The sequence below is a fragment of the Dryas octopetala genome, chromosome 4 (assembly GCF_963921425.1).
Source record: "Dryas octopetala chromosome 4, drDryOcto1.1, whole genome shotgun sequence".
Taxonomy (NCBI): domain Eukaryota; kingdom Viridiplantae; phylum Streptophyta; class Magnoliopsida; order Rosales; family Rosaceae; genus Dryas; species Dryas octopetala.
Genome location: NC_141369.1, coordinates 22,539,789 through 22,559,408, shown reverse-complemented (window position 1 = coordinate 22,559,408; position 19,620 = coordinate 22,539,789). Strand labels below are relative to the sequence as shown.

Genomic DNA, 19,620 nt, shown 5'->3' with positions numbered 1-19,620 from the left:
TGTTAATTCTACAAGCTCATGAATAAGATCTACTAAATAATTACAGGGGAATATATAAACAATGAAAACAAAAATTTTACAGAAGAAAAAAAATGTGAGGTAAATAAGTATATAAAACCAAAATTATCTTCTTTTTGGGAGAAAAAAAATCTGTATAGATTATGGTAACCAATAGTCGAAACATAGAGAAGTTATGCCATCCAAAACATGAAAAAGGATTGACACCGTCTGCAGGAGAGATACAAGATAAATATCTGGAATTAAAGTATCAGACACCCTATTAAACTTAACCCACATGGCAGAGAGTTCAGAAACAGATAATAAGACCAAAGTAAACCCAATTCTCATCATTCCTCAAACTCATGCATGTGATCCAAGAGATAGTTGGCCGCCAGCTCCTCATTTTTGTTGCATGCAAAGTATACCTCCAACACTAGGGCCCGATCAAAACCCATAGCTTCAAGCTGCAAGAAAAAGCTTTGCATGTCAGTGATTGACCGAAACAATGATACAACACATGCTGCTTTAGAGACAGGTGATAAAAATCAGAGCACCAATAACTGGAACATCAGAACAAAAAAGAATAACTGGTGCAAATACACAAATAAACTTACACGTTCAATGGCTTCTCGCTCCTCAGGGGTGACAGTCACAGCCTGTGGCATTGCAGAACCCAACTGACCCAACAGATTCCTGAGCATAGTGTTAAATAAATTAGCATCGTGTGTATCCAATTATCAACAAAGAAATCCACAAGTAAAGCAGATTTATCTAACCCTTCTCCCCCCTCAACGGGCTCATTTATCAAGCGTAAGAAGTCAACTTGATGTGCTTGAATGAGCTGCATTAGATGTGGATTTTGCTTCCCTAACTCTTGAAGCATAGGCTGCAACAAGGTAGGCTACCATGAGTCCTCAAATTATAATAGCAATGGAAAAGACAGGCCAAATGAGAAAAAGAAAAAGAGAACAAAATAAAGATCAGCATATAATACCTGCAGAATTTGAGGGTTTGCTTGCACCATTGCTCTCAAAGCTTGGAACTGAAATAATGAATTGGAAGCTTAGATACCTCGACCACACAAACAAGAAATAAGCTGATTCCAAGAAGAAAAAAAATATGCACATATATACCTGTGGACTGTTGCGCAGGAAGTCCAAATTGCCTGCACCAGCATTTGCACCCATATTGGGAAGGCCCTGATTCAAGAAAGTAGAATAAATCACTTGACCCTATAACAAGGTTCATAGGTTACTGATCAGACAGTATCTACCTGTGGAAACAGATCTAGTGGGTTTGCGTTGGGCCCACCAGTAGCCGCTGCTGGTTGTGGAGCCTGGGCTGGAGGATTTACTGCCGGAGGATTTACTCCTGCCAGGGGATTTGCTGCCAGAGGATTTGCAGCCTGTTCACCAGCAGGAACTTGGGCTGCTGGCGGGACTTCAGCTTGTTCAGGAATGCCCTGACATACATTAATTCTTGTGTCAATCTGATAGTACCACCTAAATGTGCTTGCCACTACATATACTGACAGGAAAATGGAACCAAAACAAGTAATTGGTAAAGATAAGAACGACCAACGAAGTATAAGCCATTAGTCTAAATTTTTTTCCTACTTTCTTTAAGGCGATGACCAAGATTGTATGAAAAATGAACTTAGAACGCATGACCAAACTGGTTAGCATCTGATGGTCGGCAAGCAACAACTAGATCTTCACTTCACTTTTGAACAAATAGGTGCTAAACAATCACCAATTTCTGATTCACCAGCCAAATTCATTGCTCATATAGCCATGGATGGAATTATCATAACCCAACACCACTGAGTACCATCATTATCAAAGTATGCAAAATCTTACAAGTAGGCGATATTTATCAACTGAATACCTACTAATGACACAAGACTTATATGACACGAGTAGGTAGATCTGAAACAGCAAAAAAATGCCTACCAAGTAATTAAAAGTTTTAGAAAATAGCTGATAATATTGTTCCACCATTTTTCCTTTGACAGTTGTGACTACATCCTCATTTTCAGCAAGTGGAATTGATTAATGATTACTCTAGGTTTCAATGTTATGTATTGGACACCAACATCCTCACATAATTTGTAAACTCAGACAAAAGTCCCAACCAATAGACAGAACATATTGTCAACAATTCGAAAAATAAAAATAAACTGCAAGGTCATTTTCCACTTCAGCAAGACACCACAACTCTTGTAATGCCATAGATATTGCTAATATAAACATTTGCACTTGAAATAGAAAAGCAATATTGGAAAATTACAATCTAGATCCAGCGTGAACATGAAAAATACAAAGATTCAAAAACATCCAAGTTGCTAGTACTCACAGAATATAGATATTCAACAGCCCTTTCAGGGTTGTTATAAGCAGCACGTAAAGCACGGACAACAGTGTCCCGGTCCCAACTTCCTCCACCCATATCTAGAATCTGCTGAATGGTAGGCTCTAAAGTATTTCCTGCAACAAGATTTGATGCAGCTTGGCCATACACATCTGATCTTGATCTGCATCAAACCAATATAATAAAATCAGAATGAAACAATAAAATTCTACCAAATTACCAAAATTAAACAAATGACTTCAAATCTCAACAATAGTTTACACGAGGAAAAAAAAGAAAACCAAAGCACTTGGTCGTGACAGTCAAAATATGAAATCATAAACATACAACAAGAAGTACTCACGAATCAGCAGGAGCTACAACAGCAGCAGTTTCAACCACAGGCTGTGACCTGGACAGTTCACCAAGACCAAAGTACGTAATCAAATCAAGCACTAAATACTAAATGCTACAAAATTCAAAATAATTATTAAATAGAGACTACAAATGGAGATTAACTACACTTATTTAAAAGAACACCATTTAAAGCTAACTCATCAGTTTATTATGACATGGTTGCTACATCATAATAGGAAACTTATTTAAAGAAAATTACACAATTAAATTCAAAGTAAACAAGGAAAAGGAGGCATAAATGCATATTGTAATTTTAAAATAACAAGTCAAAACTAATCTCAGATTGTTGGTAGTATCAGTTTAAAATTGTTAGTTTTATCCTACAACTTGGTGAAATTATATAATATGGCAAAAATATGTAGGTCTTACTATATAGAAACAATACTATACTTCATATTTTATTGATGATCAGATTGTAAACAAAATTATCCACATGCAAAGGACGAACAAAAAATACATTCAGTAAAAATAATTTTAGAAGAATAATTCAAAAAAGAAAAAAAAAAACATTAAAGCAAAAGCTACAGGTGTGAGGCAACACTCACTGTGCCACAGCTGGGGCAGGAGCTGGAGTTGCTACTGATGGTGCTGTCGAGGTAGGAGTACTAGCAGGTTGGGCCTACACATAAGTCATTCAACTATCACAACAAGTTCATCCAATACCAATGTGAAAAAGTCATTCAACTATGAAAACTATACGAAAAACAGCAACTGAGCTGAATTTACCTGACTTGCAGGTGCACCTTGTGTACTGGAGGCTCCGCTTGGTGAAGCCTTATTCTACAATTGATAAAATAGGACATACTTAAGCAATTGGCATCTTTGAAAGTAAAATAAAAGAAAAATTGCAAGCCTTTTGACTCTGTAACATAGGGAAACATGTTATGTCTTCCTACTTATAGTAATCATATTCTAAGAATTAGAACACAAAGTAATCCAAATGCCATAATTGATAGTTATTAACATCACATTCATGCATTGTTATTCTTTTTAATGTTGTTGAATTCCAGTTAAAAAAAATTAAAAAACATTGGATAAATATGAACAGATTTGCAGAGTGAATTTTTGTCAATTATAAAACCTATGAAACAGAAATTACAACTCCCTTTTGTTACTTTCATCACCAAAATTAGCAAGAAATATGCAAACTCAGCAAACTCACCTTGGTTAGCATTATCACAATAAAACTATTTTCAGCAACTTTATTTTCTTCTAGGGTTGTGGAGTCCTTAAGAACCTTCCCCTGATGAATAAGCATCTGTTGTGCGGCAGGGTAAACATCTGCACCCTGTACCGTCTCAATAATTTTCTTGACATCAGCAACCTGAAAAACATCGACAAAATTAATTGCCACAAGTTCGGGAACCAAAGATGTAAAGAGTAACTTAGTGTCAGTGCTTATGAAGAAGCTTAAGAATACAACTGGGGTAAGCAGAAAAAAGCAATCAGGATTGGTCGATTTGATTATGTTCCTTGCTGTGCTTTGGAATTTGGATTACCCCAGCCGATATAGACAATGAATTTTCCGGGATAAAAGCTTGAACATTCAATTCAAACACGACAAAATTGAAACAATGTATGTGTTTTTAATATAAAATTCATGTTAGAGATACAGAATTTGCACAACTGAATAGTAAATTCACAAAGATGTCACAAAATTCACGATTATGCAAACCAAGAGAGTGAACAATTCAACAAACTTTACAATACTGGGACGTGAAAAGCCCTAATTCACATTCAATCCACAAAAACCCTAATTACTCAAAATTGAAGCGCTGATCCTTATAAATAAGCACAAAAACAATCAAATTCTTATCTATGCTAATTTGAAACAACAAAATATTATGTACATGTATATATATTTTTTATACCGTCTCTTCGGGTTTCACTTCGATCTCGAAGTTAGTGCCCTTCAAAGTCTTGACAAAAACCTTCATCGTCTCCTACTTTTTCGTCTTCTGCGATTCGTTTAATCCGTACAGTTCCGATTCTCCGGCGAGTCTCCGATCTCCGGTCGCCGCCGGTTACGCTTTTTTCAGATAGAGAGAGAGGGTAGGAGGGGAGAGCAGAAAGTCACTACGATAACGAAAAGCAGTAGTCTTTGTTCTGGTTTTTATAGCTACAGGATGTAGAGTTATTGGGTAACTTGTGAGTTTTCTTATAGTACTTTACGGACCAAACAATTTTCGCCACGTGTCTTGGCAGTGGATTTCCTGTTTGATTGGGTAAATAGTAAAGTTTGGTCTGGATAGGGTTTTGTACCGTGAATGAGAAGTTAGGAAGAATTTTTAGATTTTCCGTACGAATGTGTCACGCGTGCGAATGACAATAGTGTTTTTAGATCTACTACTACTCAGTTTAAGAATTAAGAGTGTTTTTCTTTTTTAAAAATTCTAGGTTTTTTTATCAAATTATATATTTTTTATTTTGAGAAATAACAATTATAATAGGATAGGAAAATATTTTTTTTTTCATTAGTTGATTAGTGTCTATAAACTTTAAACTCGGAACCTATCTCGACAAAAAAAGAGTGGGGGTCATCCGCTCATCCAAATCCAAATGGTCATTCTACATATTAGAATATGATTTGAACTCATAACATTGGGTACAAGATAAATACTATCAACCTAAAAGGTTTTTTTGGCATCTTTTTTGAAAATTATTTTATATTTTCATTTATGATTTTTATAGATAAAATAAAACAAAATGTCTTAATAGAATGCCAATGCTCCTAAGTCTTAAGCCATAATCGATCAAGAGCCATAAAAATCTTCAAATAAACAATAAATTTGATGCAGTGATTTTTTTTTCTTATAATATGGTGATGTTTAAATGATTAAATAATTAATACTAAATATGATTTACCCAAGAGGATATTTAAATGAAAAAACAAACAAATTCTCAATCTACTTTGGTGTTTTAGTGTTTTTGTAGTTTTCTTTTAAATTGTTTTATTCCAGTCCTAGAATAATGGGTTTGAGTCTTGATTTGGGCTGTGTTTTATTCCAGGCCCCTCCTGCTGGTCTTGGATAGCTTTTGTTAGATCATGAGGCTCATGTGAGTAGGCCCATCCACGTGTAGTGTTTTGGGCCGTGGGCCTCCGATGTACCACTGTTTCCGTTTCTCCCACACTCGAACAATAGCACAAGAAAATAGTGAGCTCCTCCAAATATCAAATCAAGCTCTCGTTTTCTCCATTTCTTCTACGTTGGCTCCAAACTACTGACGCTTTCTGCCTCTGAACGCATATTAGGTACACATATATTCTCTGTTCATTGCTAACAATGTAATTGTTGTTTTTCGACTTGAATTTGCATTTGAAAGCAACTGCTCAATCATGGTCCTTCGTAGTTAAAAATTAGGGTTTGCAGAGAGGGGAATGGGAACCCGACTATTAGTGTTAGGGTTTTGCAGTGATAAGCATAATTTTTGAAACGCTTCAGACTTAATTGTTTCTCCAACTGATTTCATACATCAATACTTTGACTGGTGAAAGTGTTTCACACTGCAGTGGTCTACTGGTGATGTTTATCCAAGGTTTCTTGTCATAAATATTCATTAAATTGTGTATTCTTTATTTGGATTAAATTCAGTGGGGATCATTGGAAGAATTTCAACAATGCATCAGAGAATCTTTTTTTTTTTGTTTATTTATCTTTGTTTGGGTTTAGGAAAAACAAAATTTGTGTACTTTATACTAATCATGCCCTTTGGTTTTCTTCACCAGATAGAAAAACGTAACCTATAATAAACCGCCTTTGATCCATACACTGAACAATAAAATGAAGGAAGAAGAAGTGAATCGATGCCAGATACAGGAATGGTACCCTAAATTTAAATCTGTGTCTATCAAAACCCGGATTCATGAACTTCCAGAACCCTTTGTCCAGTACCTTCTTGATGATTCGGGGCCCTTTGTTCTTCCTGTTTCCGTCGCAAATGAAGATGCCTTACCCAATAGAATTCATAATCCAGAGGAGGAAGATGACTATCAAGTACCAGAAGGATCTGACAATGAGTCAGAGCAGCCTCCGTTGCGCCCTTCTTTTCCTGACCTTGAGTTGGAGATTAAGGAATCAATTGAATCCCTTGGAGGTGCCGTCTTCCCTAAGCTAAACTGGAGTTCACCAAAAGACTCTGCTTGGATCAGCACAAGTGGGACTCTCAGATGCTCCTCGTTCAGTGAGATTGCACTATTGCTAAAATCCTCCGAGTCATTGATCCATGATTTGTGCCATGCATATGATTCGTGCAGTGACAAAACATCATCAAGACCCAAGAGCTTCTTCCTTGCGCTTCGTAAATGGTACAAATCCCTTAAGCCAGAGATGGAATTCCGTTGCTTTGTACACAGTCAGAATTTAGTTGGAATTTCCCAACGTGAGGTGACTACCTTCTATCCTGCTCTGCTTGAAAAGAAAGATCATCTTCGAGCGTTGATACTAGATTTTTTTATGGATTTTTTGAGGTCAAGATTTGAATCAGAAAATTATACTTTTGATGTGTATGTGACGAAGGATGAGCGGGTTAAGGTTGTGGATTTCAACCCATGGGGTGCATTTACGCTGCCCCTGATGTTTACATGGGAGGAATTGGATCAGAATTGTAGTGGACAAGGGGATGGTGTGGACTTCAGAATTGTGGAGAGCCAATGTGGTGTTAGGCCAGGTCTGAAGACAGCAGTGCCATTTGATTATTTGGACACTAGTACTGGGAGTGGCTGGGACCAATTTTTTAGGAATGCTGATGAAGAGTTACAAAGACAAACTGGATCCTCTGAAGCAGGTGCTTAAGGTCATCATTGTTTTGATCTTTGAGGTTAAAGTTGAATACACTGTTTCATGTATCACCTGTACTTGCCAGGTTGAATTTGGAGCTTGGATATTCCATCGTAGGCCATTTCGAGCAAGAAGCACTTGCTAAGGTCGTCATTCTTTTGATCTTTTGTTGCTTTTAGCTTTGTTTGTGCACCTGAAGATTAGTGATGTTTACATGATGCTTTTACCCTTTCTAAGCCTTGTTCTTGCTCAACAACAATTTCTCAAACCTTCTTATCCTTGAATTAATTCCCACAAAATTAGATTCTAATTGAAGCAGGTACTTGCTGTTAGTTGTCTAGGCTATTGGTGATTTGAGTTCTTATGCATCCTTCTGACTCCTTGAGAACTACCCTTTCCTCTTTGAAGCTGCCATTATACCCTGTTTCTCTCAGTTCATGTTGGTTGCTCTTTATGCCAATGAAATGGATGTTGTATAAATGTTTTACACTAACGGAAGAAGCTTATTTGACTTGTTGATCTGGAAATAGGCACAGGCTTTTGGTATTTTGTTTTAGATTAAAATTCAAGTGTATCTCTCAGTACACAGTACACAGGCTAATGCTGGTAATCGCATCAGCCCAAATGTATCTCTCAGTTACAGAGACACACCACCTCTTTCAAATAATTCTGAAATTTGATGCATAAGAAACAAAAATTAAATACACTAAGAAAAACATGAGGTCCCATCTTGATCCATCCATTATCGACCGTACAAGCATCCTATGCTATGAACATGATGTACGGTGCGAGAATTCAAATCAAATGTCATGGTTTTGTTCTCCATTTTGTAGTCTAGCTTTGTGGCTCATCATACCCCTAATTAGGGCTGTCAATGGATCATGTCATGTCGGATTTGTGTCTTGTCATTCCGTGTTTGTGTTAAATACTAGTCAATCTTAATCCAATTCATTTAATTAATCGTATCGAATGACTCAACTCTAATCCAACTCATTTATAATTGTATCTTTTTCGGGTTGACCCATATATTTAGTGAATCAAAACTTAAACGTAATTTTTTGTATGTTTAAACCAAAATAGTTACTTATGCATTACTTTTAAAATATAAAAAACATATTTAATCATAATACTAATAAAACCATATACAAATAAGTCATAATTATACAATATGTCATATAATACATATTTAAAAATGAGAAAAATGATTCATTTTCTTTATATAATATTAATTAAACGTGTTTAGCGTGTCACAATCGTGTTGCTTGACACTAGCCCAACTCATTTATTACTCGTGTTTATCGTGTCGTGTCAAAATTTATCACCCTACCCCTAATAAGGGCACCGGCCCAACCCCACAAGAATATGTTCCTTCTCTTCCTTTCCTACACTAATTTGCATATGTTCATGCTTCCCTTCCCATCCTTTTTGACTCATACATATATCAAGTAGTCAACAATTCCTCTCTCTCTCTCTCTCTCAAATGTGAAAGTAATGATATTTTAATGATTAGCAGATTATGATTCTAGGGGCCATAGCTTTCCGCTAACTATGACATTTTTAATCTTTGTTTTAACTGTAAACATATATATCTTGTGAATATCTTACTCTTATACTGCTTAAAGATGGATATATTGGTTTTACGCACCGACTCACCAATCATTATCTTCCATATTTATATGTAGTGATGGAACATATCCAGAGATCAATTCTCAAATAACTGTTAAACTAATCTAACTACCTCTTTTATCATACTTAGCAAGTCTTGATGAATTCTTGATGCAAATTAATGGCTACATTTGTTTACTTTCGGCTATTCCTTGAACCCACTTGGGCATAGAAGATTCGGTTCATGGCATGCTAATTACAACACTAATTAATATATGTCAACGACCAAAGTTCATCATATATCGGAATACTTACAGTGCCTGCTAATTAAACTGTACCTTCTTAATTCTGTTCATACTCTATCATCAAATCTGCATGTGCTACGCATGTGGATGCATTATGACTGATGAGTAATTGAACGCAATCGCATATGCATGCATGATGCTACAGAACCCAACCCTTTTCATATGAGACTAAGAGAATTGAGTTTCAAAGCATTTTTCATAGTGTTTATAACAAGTTAACAATTATTTAATTTTTTGGTGATTAATGACTAAATATGATTATATGAGCAAGATTTCTTCTATATTAATTTGAGCATAAAGTTAGCATGAACGTACACATTTTCAATTATTTTCAATCTGCAAGCACCTCCTAGGAGAGAGAAGTTATCTAATTAGAGGTCTCAGAAGAAAGGCATGATGCATGTGTATCCTTGCACGAGGCAATTGATAATCTTAATATATATATATATATAATTAATTGATGCATGTTATGAGCATGGTGTGCAATGTTATGTGATGAAATACATGTATCTAGCTACGTAGGTACAAGTATGAAATTAAGTTTACGCATAAATATTATGTAAAAGTTGTCTCACAAGTTGCAGGAGAATACCCATGCATTAATTCGATCTTGATCCATGCACCACGAATTAATCGTACGTTGTAAGCATATATAAAGAATTATCCCCAATGTCTTTGCTGACGCAGCGAAGACAAGTTGTTGACTCGCAGCTGATAATCAATTCCATATCACACAAAAAAGGTCAAAGCAGGCATCTCCTTTCCAGTGATTTTGTTTTTTGTTTTTGGTAGTCACCTTTGGACTGAATTGACTCCAAAGGTCCTTCCAAGTAGTCTCTTGAGGAATCCAATAGCCAAATGATCCTGATCGATCGTGAATACATATAGATTATCATGATCGATCACTTTGCCAAATATTAATGTAAACTAATGAGTAGTTAATGTACGTTACAACTTACAACCCACACACTTTATGAAATTATTTTCATTGTTAATTGTAACACACGTACTACACTCCAAAAATACATAAGATTGATGGAGAGATTAAGATGAATAGAGTACTGTAGAGCATGTACATAAGATCGATGAAGTGATTGGGGAACAAAACCTGGCAGATTGAAGGAGGGGAGATGGAGGTACAGATACCAGTCATACCACTCATTGGATGAATTGGACGGTTGGATTATTCTTTTTCTTTAAGGCGGAGACATAGATATATATTTACTTTCAGAGATCGAAAATAATTGGATCTAATTAATATTAGCTAGCTACCCAGTAGCATCCACCTACCTATATATATATGAAGTAGTATATGGATTCCTTTTATAATAAGCTTTTAATTTCTTTTGGGATGGACTCCACTGGGAGCATGCGTGGGAATATAAACCTACCTCACAAATCACACAAATTCAGAATTCAGAAACTTGTTGTTTTAAAACTTTTAGCTGAAAATGTGCTTATTTTAATTTCTCTATTTCTGGGTATGATTTTTACAAAATAACATGAAAAATAACCCTAGCTTCAATTAAAAAAAAAAAAAAAAAAAGAGCAAAAGATAGATGCATGAAGCAGAAATTGACGTGATAGTGAAAACAAGGGTTCCGCGCGAGTTGTGCTTAAAAAAAATGGTTGGAATAACGAGTTGGAAACAACCAATCGAGTACATTCTATATGTATAGGCAAATCAAAATGACTTGAAAGAATAAAGCATGAAAAGGGTAATGCTATAAAGTTAAAATGGTCATTATATATAGAATTTTAGTATGTAGCAAGCGCCAAATTAATGTACATCAAATACGTATACTAGAATTTTAAACCAAACATTTCCGTGTGCCGCTTTATCATGAAATATCAAATTTACTCAATGGAGTACATAGTTTTGTTTGTATAAATAAATGGAGTAAAAATGGCTTGTTTTGTTATAATGGACTCTCGTTCATGAGTAAATGTGCTATTTTACAACTTATTTTAAAATTTTACAGGTCAGTCTTTTGAAAGTTACCATAAAACAAATTAACGGTGAGGTAAGAAATTCGTGTCCATAGTATTTTTATTCCCCGAAAAAATTCTCACGTTCTTTCCATAATTTTTACTTCTTTTAATATTCGAATTTAGAAAATATTGCTTACTATTAATCATAATTCTTTTAAGAATCCATATAAATCTTTTATTTTTAAGAAAAATATATTAAGTACATGCACGAGATCCCTAGCTCATAGCCACCTCCTAAACGAGTCATTAGTGGATGAAGATCCAAGGTGCATAATTTGTGTGAGAATTTATATCTTCGATACTATACTACTTCCACAATCACGAAAAATGGAGGGAATCATTCATGGAATGAAATTAGAATTAGAAAAAAAAAATAGAATTGCATTAGGCCATATTAGGTAGAGAAAATATAAGAAATAATCTTTTTTTCTAAATTGGGTTAAAATTTGTTAATTGCTGTAGTAATACAGAAGAAATGTGAGATATGATAAATCTATCTTGATAGTGCAAATATGGTCAATGAGACATGCATATATGTTATGTTTTCATATTGTTATTTTGAATTATGTTCAAATATATGATTACTCAAATAATATAATATATCAAATAGCTGACGAAGAACAATATTTAAGTTATATATGTGTTGTAGTGGTACTAATTTACTTTTTTTTTTTTTTTTTTTCTAAAACAAAAATTCCAGACCCTAAGTCAGAAATTAAGTACAAGCTAGGTGGACACAGCAGCAAGATTACTATTCAATTCATCCCCTGTTTTGGACATGTTCTCTCCCCTTGGTCCCTGCCATTAAAACTTAAAATTCAATTCCAAACAAATTTCACTCATCATTAATTATAGAATTTGTCCCAACTTTTATTTTATTTTTTTGTTACAAAGGGAGGCCAAGGAAATCCGAAATTTTCTTAATTAGACATTAATAAACAGGAAATGAAGAGAATATGGGGTTAAATTGCAAGACCATAATCGTCCTTTCCCCTGGCAATTCTAAGGGCGAGAGAAACAGTCTGTTTGGTATCCGGCACTATAAATTGCTGTCCGTCCCTGATTGAAGCACACAGACTCGAAAGTAGTCAAAGAAAGAGCGTTTTTGGTTGATTTTAGCAAAAGGCTCTGTTTGTTTGAGCATGAGTAGCATGGCCGTGGTGTTGCTAACAACTCTGTTGGTCATATTCCTGAGTTTACTAGCAAGAGTTGCTTACGACACGGTGGCGTGTTACTGGGTGACCCCGAGACGCATCAAGAGAATGATGGAAAAGCAAGGAGTGCGTGGCCCGAAACCCCGCCCTCTGATCGGCAACATCCTCGACATGGCCTCCCTCGTGGCCAAGTCCACCGCCCATGACATGCACACTATCGACCATGACATCGTCGCCCGCCTCTTGCCTCATTATGTCGCCTGGTCCAAACAATATGGTACAACATATACATACCTTCCATTTCTTAGATCGAATTAACAAAATTTAAAAACCAATCATGCACATAACGAATCATGTTTGTGAATATGTATATAGGGAAGAGATTTATATATTGGAATGGAATTGAGCCGCGGATGTGCTTGACCGAGACCGAATTGATCAAAGAGCTGTTGGCCAAGTACAGCACCATATCCGGCAAGTCATGGCTGCAACAACAAGGGTCCAAGCATTTTATTGGCCGTGGATTGCTAATGGCCAACGGCCAAGATTGGTATCACCAGCGTCACATCGTTGCACCGGCATTCATGGGGGACAAACTCAAGGTATATACATATCGCCCCTTCAATCACTTTGATTCTTGGTGCTTAATTAAATTGCTAGCTTTTGATTTAAGAAAAGAATATTGATCGATGTACGTTACACATATACAAATGGTTTTAGAGCTATGCGGGGTACATGGTGGAATGCACTAAGGCGATGCTCCAATCGCTGCACAATGAGATGGACTCTGGCGGCCGGACCGAGTTTGAGATAGGTGAGTACATGACTCGGCTCACCGCCGACATAATTTCCCGGACGGAGTTCGACAGCAGCTACGACAAGGGAAAGCAGATATTCCGGCTACTCACTCATTTGCAGCGTCTTTGCGCGCAAGCGAGCAGGCACCTCTGCCTTCCAGGAAGCCGGTCAGTCCAATTTTCTACCTGTTTAAATCAAATCCTCTACTCATTTTAGGATATTTCTAATTTCAAATTTGGATTCGCTTTGTTTTATTTTATAAAAGCCAATATATTTATTTACGTGGTCAACGTTTGCCTTCTTTCTAATTTCTTTACTAGATTCCTTTTTTTTACTTATTATATATTGTAATTGTTTGTCGGTCACTTTCAAGTTTCAAGTCAGTTTGTTGTAATACTCTTTCAATTGAATTGAATCAAATCATCTTGGCCAAAAAAAAAAAAAGAATTGAATCAAATCAGGGTAGTTTTTTAAAACCGCTTGACATATGTTCTAATTCTTAATGCCATATTAATTTAATTATTCTTTTTTAATTTACAGGTTTTTCCCTAGTAAATACAACAGAGAAATAAAATCTTTGAAAATGGAGGTGGAGAGGCTGTTGATGGAGATAATACAGAGCCGGAAAGATTGCGTGGAGATCGGTCGGAGCAGTTCTTATGGGAATGATTTGCTGGGGATGTTGCTGAATGAGATGCAGAAGAAGAGAGGGAATGGGTTCAGCTTAAATCTTCAGCTAATCATGGATGAGTGCAAGACATTCTTCTTTGCAGGACATGAAACCACAGCCCTCTTGCTCACTTGGACAGTCATGTTATTAGCCAGCAACCCCTCTTGGCAAGAAAAGGTTAGGGCTGAGGTGAAACAAGTCTGCAATGGTGCCATTCCCTCTGTTGATCACCTATCAAAGCTCACCTTGGTAAGCAACCATACTGCCTCGCTTTAAAGCCAATTTTAATTTGTATATATTTTTTGGTGGTTTGGTACGGTGGGTATTGGTTAAGGAAGGGTCATGACTCATGAAATCACTAAAAATTAAGGTATATACCTAGTGAGTAGGGACAAGAGCCACTAAGCAATATATGCTTCCAAAACTTGTAAACAAATATAGCCTAAAAACTACTACACCTACCTGGACTTTACATGCACTTGTAATTTAATTAGCAGTATAAACAATTTACTTTACCATGTTATTAGTACCTCTTCATATGGACATTGAGCAACTATAAGGCTAGCTAGCTTCAAAAGTAATGTAAGAGTGACTAGAACTTTTTAACTTTGGTCTTGATCGTTATATATGATAATGTATCAATTATTATTTGTTAAGAGGGCTTTGGCAGTACTGGCCGTGGCTTGCATGTCTAGTAATCATACAAACTTTATTAAGCCTTGCCCAACTGCTGCTCTGCCTTTAATTATATATTGTATATGTATATGTGTTAGAGTTTGGGTGATTAATTGGTCACATTTTTTGCAGTTGAACATGGTAATAAATGAGTCACTGAGGCTGTATCCACCAGCCACTGTGCTCCCTAGAATGGCTTTTGAAGACATCAAACTTGGTGACCTTCAAATTCCAAAGGGACTGTCGATTTGGATCCCAGTGCTGGCCATTCACCACAGTGAAGAGTTATGGGGTAAAGATGCAAATGAGTTCAACCCAGAAAGGTTTGCTTCCAAGTCATTCACACCAGGGAGGTTCATTCCATTTGCTGCTGGTCCTAGAAATTGTGTTGGTCAATCTTTTGCCATGATGGAAGCTAAGATCATATTAGCCATGCTAATCTCGCGTTTTAGCTTCACGATTTCGCCTAATTATCGACATGCGCCGGTTATTGTCCTCACCATAAAGCCCAAGTATGGGGTTCAAGTATGCTTGAATCCCATCAACCCTTGAAATTAGAACTCTGATTTTGGAGTTAGAGTGCATGCATTATGACTTTGTTCTTTGAGGAGCTAGAGAACTTGAGAGCTTGAGATGGAGTTTTGGTCAAAATTATTGTTGTAATTTTTTGTTATTTTCTCTGAGTTATACATGCAAAGTGATCGAAGAGATGGGAATTGAAATATTGATGCTTGTACCGTAACTAAAGGAATCAATGTCAATAAGAATGAAAATTACAATGATTATATAATGTTTTTTTACTAAATAGTCTGGTACGTCAATTTAATTAAATCATTACTCAAATAAATTCTTAATTATTTTGAAATTGCAATACAGATTAACAATCTTTAAGTATTCATTTAAACAATGAGGGAATACTCATATAGAAGGATAAACAAAAAACACACACACAAAGTGATCCATGAGTTTAAAAAGGGTTTCTTCTTTCTTTAGCTTTGATATATGGCCCATGAAAACTTTATAATGAATGATAGATTGATTCTTCCATTCTATGAGATTGATTTAACAAAGTGCTTATCTATCCTTCAAGATTAATTAAAAAAATAGGCCATGGCCAACTTGCATTTGACAAGGGTAGTAGGGTCCAGGATCTTCATACTCATAGCTAGCAAGCCAGAATGCTTTGGCAGCCATCCCATCATCAACTGCAAGCCTACACCCAATCACTCTGATTCTTCTGCGCCTCCCACTACTCAATTTTTTCTCATTGTTTTTTGTCTTCAACCACCATTTATTTATTTCTCTTCTCTGTCACTGTCTATAATACACTGTACGAAAAATTCCAATGCCACACTTTTTAATACCACTTCATCAATTAGGAACAGTGACACCACACCACCCCAATCTCCAAGGTTTTTGCGCCAATTGCAGTTACCTATATATAGATCCAAAATTAAATTATGTATTTGATCCATAAAGTTACTGTTTTGAGATCCTAAAAAGTAGTAAAAACTCTCTCCTTCTTTACTATTCATACGCAATCGTTAAGAAAACAGATTTTTACGTAACGTATATAATATTGTGTTTATTTCTCTTATCACGTGCTAGATCACATAATAAGCAAGATAGACACATAAAGAATATATACAACTATGATAGATAAATTTTTTTCGACAGTCAAATATCAAATATGTTATATTGTTATCACATATTTAAATAATATTTTTTTATTAATGACTTAAATTGACAAGATATTAGAAAAACATGTCATACTGCTAGTATTTTTTTATAAGGTCCATTGATTTTAACTACTAAATTTTAATAATTTTTTAGTTTAGGTACCAAAATTAAATAGCATTTTAGATTATGTATTAATTGAAAAATCAAACAAAATAATAAAGTAAAAGGTATTAGAATTTACAAATATTACATCACATGTCACTACAATAAAAAAATAAAAATAATATTACATCACAAATATTACATTAATTTATACTATATTGTATTAAAAAAAAACAATCTAGTCACAACTTAACTGTGACTGTCTTGGTAAATTGAAAGAGACAACTCACACTACTATACTATGTATTATTTTGAGTAAAAGTATTATTTTGACCTCTATTTATACTATATTGTAGTATAATTTCTCTAAAAAAAATAATTAAGTCACAACTTAACTGTGACTGTCTTACAACTTAGATGTGACTATCGTTCAGTCACAACTAAATTTGAAGTTGTGAGTGTCGTACAATCATAACTAAATGTGAAGTTAATACTATATTAACAAATTTTCAATATAATATAAAAGCCTCAAGGACAATTTTGTCAAAACCTTATAAATTTTAACTAACATCCATCATATGTGAGCCAACGGATAAAAATGTCAAATGAAAAATGTTCAAATCAAATGGGCCAACATATTTGTGATCTAATCTAAAAACTAAATTTAAATTTGGTAGTTAAATTGAAATATTATATAGTTTTCATGTTATACCAAAAAATTATTGAGATTTGGTATTTAATCCTAATTTTCTATTTTTTATATTATTTTTTAGAACTTCTTCCAATATTAAAAAGAAAAAATGTCTCTAAATTAATAATTAAGTTTTGTTTTCTGAGTGATCAATAGCTAGTTGGTATCATATTGTTACCATGAGAACATTTCCTTTAAAATTACAGATGCCCCCCAGTAGTGTACACCTATTCTCAACATGGGTACGTAACTTCTAATATTTCATAATTTTAAATGGACCCAACCATTTTCCATATCTTATAAGACATATTCTCCAATTTTTATTAATTCATTATTTTTTTTCTCTATATATACAGGCATTGAATGCCAATATATATATATATATATATCTAAAATAAATAGCTAGTCATTTAATATAAATAACAAATTACTATGTATATCGATCTAAATGTATGGGTGAGAGAAACTTAGCTTGTAGTCCTTACAGTCTATTTGGATGGAAAGTTTTGATAGAAAATCCATCTAGATTTAATTGATAATAAACTTACATGACATTAATTAGTTGAAGAAACCATAACATTAAATTAAATTAGATACAATGTATTTGAATTTTATTTGAAATGACTAAATATAGTGTAATATTGTGGCTTTGAAATCTTTATAATAAAACATAACGGTTTTTGAATTTTAAAATTTATCTTCGAGTCCGAATGGCTGAGATCGTTTCAGCTTAAATCCAATAGTCGGTTATTTATTTCCTAAATTTACTTTCCCGCCATGAGAACTGGTTTGTCGCTTCTCTCTCCTTAATTAATGCTGCCTCTCTTTTCTTAATTAATTTTCCCTTAATTTCACAAATTCACGCTCCTTTCTCTTCACATCTCTCTCTCCTTAATTAATTTCCCCTTAATTTCACAAATTCAATTTTTTGTTGGGTCCTCATTTAGGTTGAACAACTGGGTTTGTTTGTATTTGTGATTTGAGAATAGAAATAAAAGAAGCTTATTAAATAGATTACACTTACCAAAATATCGGTGTTTGTGCAATAGAAATAGCTGCTTCAATCACATTCGCGGAAGAGAGTATAGAGAGACTAGTTACTATATATATACAATGACTTACCTGAAATCCCTTTATATTATTCTATTTATTCTCATACAAAGACAATAAATTTTTATATATGATTAACAATGTAATCAATTAAGCAATTTACATATTAACTATAACAGTAGTGCTAGATATACCACATTTTTATACCATAATTTCATACCACCTTATGTGGCAACTTACATGGCATTCATACATTGGATACTAAAAAATAAAAATAAAAACCCAAAAAGAAAAAGAAAAACTTTGTCCAATAAAATAATGACACGTGAGATGGTATAAGAATGTGGTATAAAATATGTGGTAAGTATAGCATTATTCTAACTCTAATTCCTAACTTTGAAATCTCGCATTTCAAAGAGAGTTTTAATCTTTCGAGGCAGTATACTCTTATTGATCTGGACGAAGTTGAGAAATAATTGAAAACTAATTTTGTACATTATATATATGTATATTAGGCTCCTTGCATTGAGATATATCTCATCTTAAACATAATGAGGTATAGTTTGTACAACTCTCTCCGCATCGTAATTTAAAAATCCAAGCCATCTAAATTTTAAGTCTCTATACAAGAACCATCTCATTTAACTTGCATGCATTCATGCACACAAATTTATATTACTCCTTATAACAAATCAACCCTAGCTAACCCTTATTTTCCACATATTTGGGACAGGTTCTTAATTTAAACCTTTCTAATAGTATTATAAATCGAATTTGCAACTCAAAAGATGGTAATGGATTGAGTTGAAAAAATTTAAAATTATAAAATCTATACTTCTTGATCCGACAATGATATGTAGATCTAAAATATGCAATATGCAGTACTGTCACCATTAAGAAATCATAATTACTTCAGTAATGCTACACTTACCACATTTTTATACCACAATTTTATACCATCTTACATGGCATTCATACATTGGACACTAAAAATTAAAAAATAAAACCTAAAAAAGAAAAAAGAAATACCCTTCCAGTAAAGTAATGACACATCATGTGGGATACAAATGTGGGAAAAAAAATATGGGACAACTAGCATTATTGTAATTACTTTCTACCCGTGGATGCACAATACTAGAAAATTTTATAAAGAATTATATATGGATTTATTTTTATAAGATGTGTTCAGTATTTTACTGAAAATACATATAGAAACAAAACCAAAATATAATTTATACAAGATAATTAAGTAGGCTGGTCAAGAGAAATGGTTGAGATAATCTCTATATGCATATGTAACGGGATTAGCTAGATATGATATGTTAAGGAAGTTTCTTCAAACCGAAAATAAAGG

General features: G+C 34.3%; 3 protein-coding genes across 3 annotated transcripts; 2 read left to right on the top strand and 1 right to left on the bottom strand.

Moving 5' to 3' along the window:
• Positions 1–95: 95 nt before the first annotated feature.
• Positions 96–4,879, bottom strand: RAD23D (Rad23 UV excision repair protein family). Its single transcript, XM_086239957.1, has 12 exons — positions 4,638–4,879; positions 3,929–4,090; positions 3,493–3,546; positions 3,312–3,385; positions 2,714–2,761; positions 2,356–2,533; positions 1,274–1,462; positions 1,134–1,199; positions 995–1,042; positions 777–886; positions 615–693; positions 96–464 (listed from the first exon to the last, which is right to left on the bottom strand). The coding sequence occupies exons 1-12, from the start codon at positions 4,701–4,703 to the stop codon at positions 348–350; spliced, it is 1,191 nt and encodes a 396-aa protein (XP_086096083.1). The 5' UTR covers positions 4,704–4,879; the 3' UTR covers positions 96–347.
• A 1,018-nt stretch (positions 4,880–5,897) lies between these two features.
• On the top strand, positions 5,898–8,055 carry LOC147288318 (uncharacterized). Its single transcript, XM_086241759.1, has 2 exons — positions 5,898–6,019; positions 6,494–8,055. The coding sequence occupies exon 2, from the start codon at positions 6,549–6,551 to the stop codon at positions 7,557–7,559; it is 1,011 nt and encodes a 336-aa protein (XP_086097885.1). The 5' UTR covers positions 5,898–6,019; positions 6,494–6,548; the 3' UTR covers positions 7,560–8,055.
• Positions 8,056–12,597: 4,542 nt separating this feature from the next.
• Positions 12,598–15,372, top strand: LOC147288317 (cytokinin hydroxylase-like). Its single transcript, XM_086242096.1, has 5 exons — positions 12,598–12,877; positions 12,976–13,202; positions 13,321–13,565; positions 13,939–14,317; positions 14,876–15,372. Exons 1-5 carry the CDS (start codon positions 12,598–12,600, stop codon positions 15,293–15,295), a joined length of 1,551 nt encoding a protein of 516 aa, XP_086098222.1. The 3' UTR covers positions 15,296–15,372.
• The last annotated feature ends 4,248 nt before the right edge of the window (positions 15,373–19,620 follow it).

Bases quoted from the DNA above. Each gene is read 5' to 3' on its own strand.
- RAD23D (XM_086239957.1), bottom strand. From the start codon at position 4,703: ATGAAGGTTTTTGTCAAGACTTTGAAGGGCACTAACTTCGAGATCGAA. The intron at 1,463-2,355 runs GTGAGTACTAGC...AATGTATGTCAG, and splicing joins CTGTTGAATATCTATATTCT to GGCATTCCTGAACAAGCTGA. The intron at 694-776 runs GTTAGATAAATC...CACTATGCTCAG, and splicing joins CCCGTTGAGGGGGGAGAAGG to GAATCTGTTGGGTCAGTTGG.
- LOC147288318 (XM_086241759.1), top strand. From the start codon at position 6,549: ATGAAGGAAGAAGAAGTGAATCGATGCCAGATACAGGAATGGTACCCT.
- LOC147288317 (XM_086242096.1), top strand. From the start codon at position 12,598: ATGGCCGTGGTGTTGCTAACAACTCTGTTGGTCATATTCCTGAGTTTA. The intron at 13,203-13,320 runs GTATATACATAT...AAATGGTTTTAG, and splicing joins TCATGGGGGACAAACTCAAG to AGCTATGCGGGGTACATGGT. The intron at 13,566-13,938 runs GTCAGTCCAATT...TTTAATTTACAG, and splicing joins CTCTGCCTTCCAGGAAGCCG to GTTTTTCCCTAGTAAATACA.